We start from the raw sequence: 1383 nt of genomic DNA on the forward strand, positions 1-1383 counted from the left end.
ACTTGTGTTTTTCTAACGAATCAGAAAGCACAAGTTTATTGCGCGTACGAATAAATTCACGAGTGCGCGGAACACATGTGTATGGTCTTGCACAAACATTAGACAAATATATACGCATGAGGCAATATGGTTCTTTGGTTTAAACACAATATTACCAATAGGCTTATTATGTCCAATGTAATTACTTGGGACAAGATCCTCAACATTTTATGTTAAAATAAGTATACTTTTCATCATCCAAAAACAACATAGTAAAAATGATAGCATTCCTTTGGTTTTAAAGTTTAGTACTCTTGGTTTTCAAAAGTTCAGAGAGGTTAACATGTTGTTTTTGTTGCAGATTTGGGAAAAACTAGTACCAATACAACCTTCACTCATTCTGTTGCTCCAGCCTCTAAACAAAGTGTTGTAGCAGCATCCTGCAATCCTACCACTACAACTTCAAACATCGTTATCCCTGTGTCTGTGAGTGGCACCAGCTCAGGGACATCCAGTGTGAGTGTTTAAATAAGGATTGATTTAACAAGCCATCTCTTAGATACCTATACCTGTGTGTGCCTTAATGTTTGATCTTGTGTACATCATATAACTGAGTTTGGTTACATTTCTGTCATCTGTAAATATGATTTAATTTTAAAACATTCTTGGTATCTGTTCCCCCCACTTAAAAATATGAACGTTAGTGAAACCAAAGCCAAATGTCACCTGGCTTGAGTTCCTAATTTAAGCGGACATGTTCATATGAAATGAATTGAATTTAGCTCACCTGGCACTTACAAAGTTTTGAAATGAGTATTAAGCTTTCACTGGATATTTTTATTTTGTCATGGACATATTTTTGTGCTGTCTGGCTGGCAAGACACTAGAAATAACACACATTCTGTCTTTCCATTTGTGAAATTTGGACAAAAGTTTGTGGAAAGAAATACTGGTCAATATCCTAAATGCTAGATGTAACAGGCTTGATTTGCAAAGTTTCAATAATAATTATGTTTCTTGACAGTTGACAGTGCAGCGACAACAGCTAATGCAAATACAGCAGCAGATGTTTGAACAACAAGTACAGCAGCAGCAACAACAACATCTGCTACAGCAACAACTGCTGCAGCACACCATTATGCAACAGATTGGACAGGCAACTGATGGAATGCCACAGGTAGGTCAGGTATAGTTCTAGGCTGACAATGCCACAGGTAGGTCATGTATAGTTCTAGACTGACAATGCCACAGGTAGGTCAAATATAGTTCTAGGCTGACAATGACACAGGTAGGTCATATATATATATAGTTCTAGGCTGACAATGACACAGGTAGTTCATATATAGTTAAATATAATAAATAATAATATTATATACTACTCACATTTTGCTAAGGATCACTTTT

General features: G+C 36.2%; 1 protein-coding gene across 1 annotated transcript; it reads left to right on the forward strand.

Moving 5' to 3' along the window:
- Positions 1–340: 340 nt before the first annotated feature.
- Positions 341–1156, forward strand: LOC110444002 (forkhead box protein O-like; the record flags this gene model as incomplete). Its single annotated transcript, XM_021488444.1, has 2 exons — positions 341–495; positions 1004–1156. Coding segments are annotated over 2 exons (308 nt in total), but the record flags the coding sequence as incomplete, so codon positions are not given.
- Positions 1157–1383: the final 227 nt, after the last annotated feature.

This window comes from Mizuhopecten yessoensis, unplaced genomic scaffold, assembly GCF_002113885.1.
Source record: "Mizuhopecten yessoensis strain PY_sf001 unplaced genomic scaffold, ASM211388v2 hete_35935058, whole genome shotgun sequence".
Classification (NCBI taxonomy): Eukaryota; Metazoa; Mollusca; class Bivalvia; order Pectinida; family Pectinidae; genus Mizuhopecten; species Mizuhopecten yessoensis.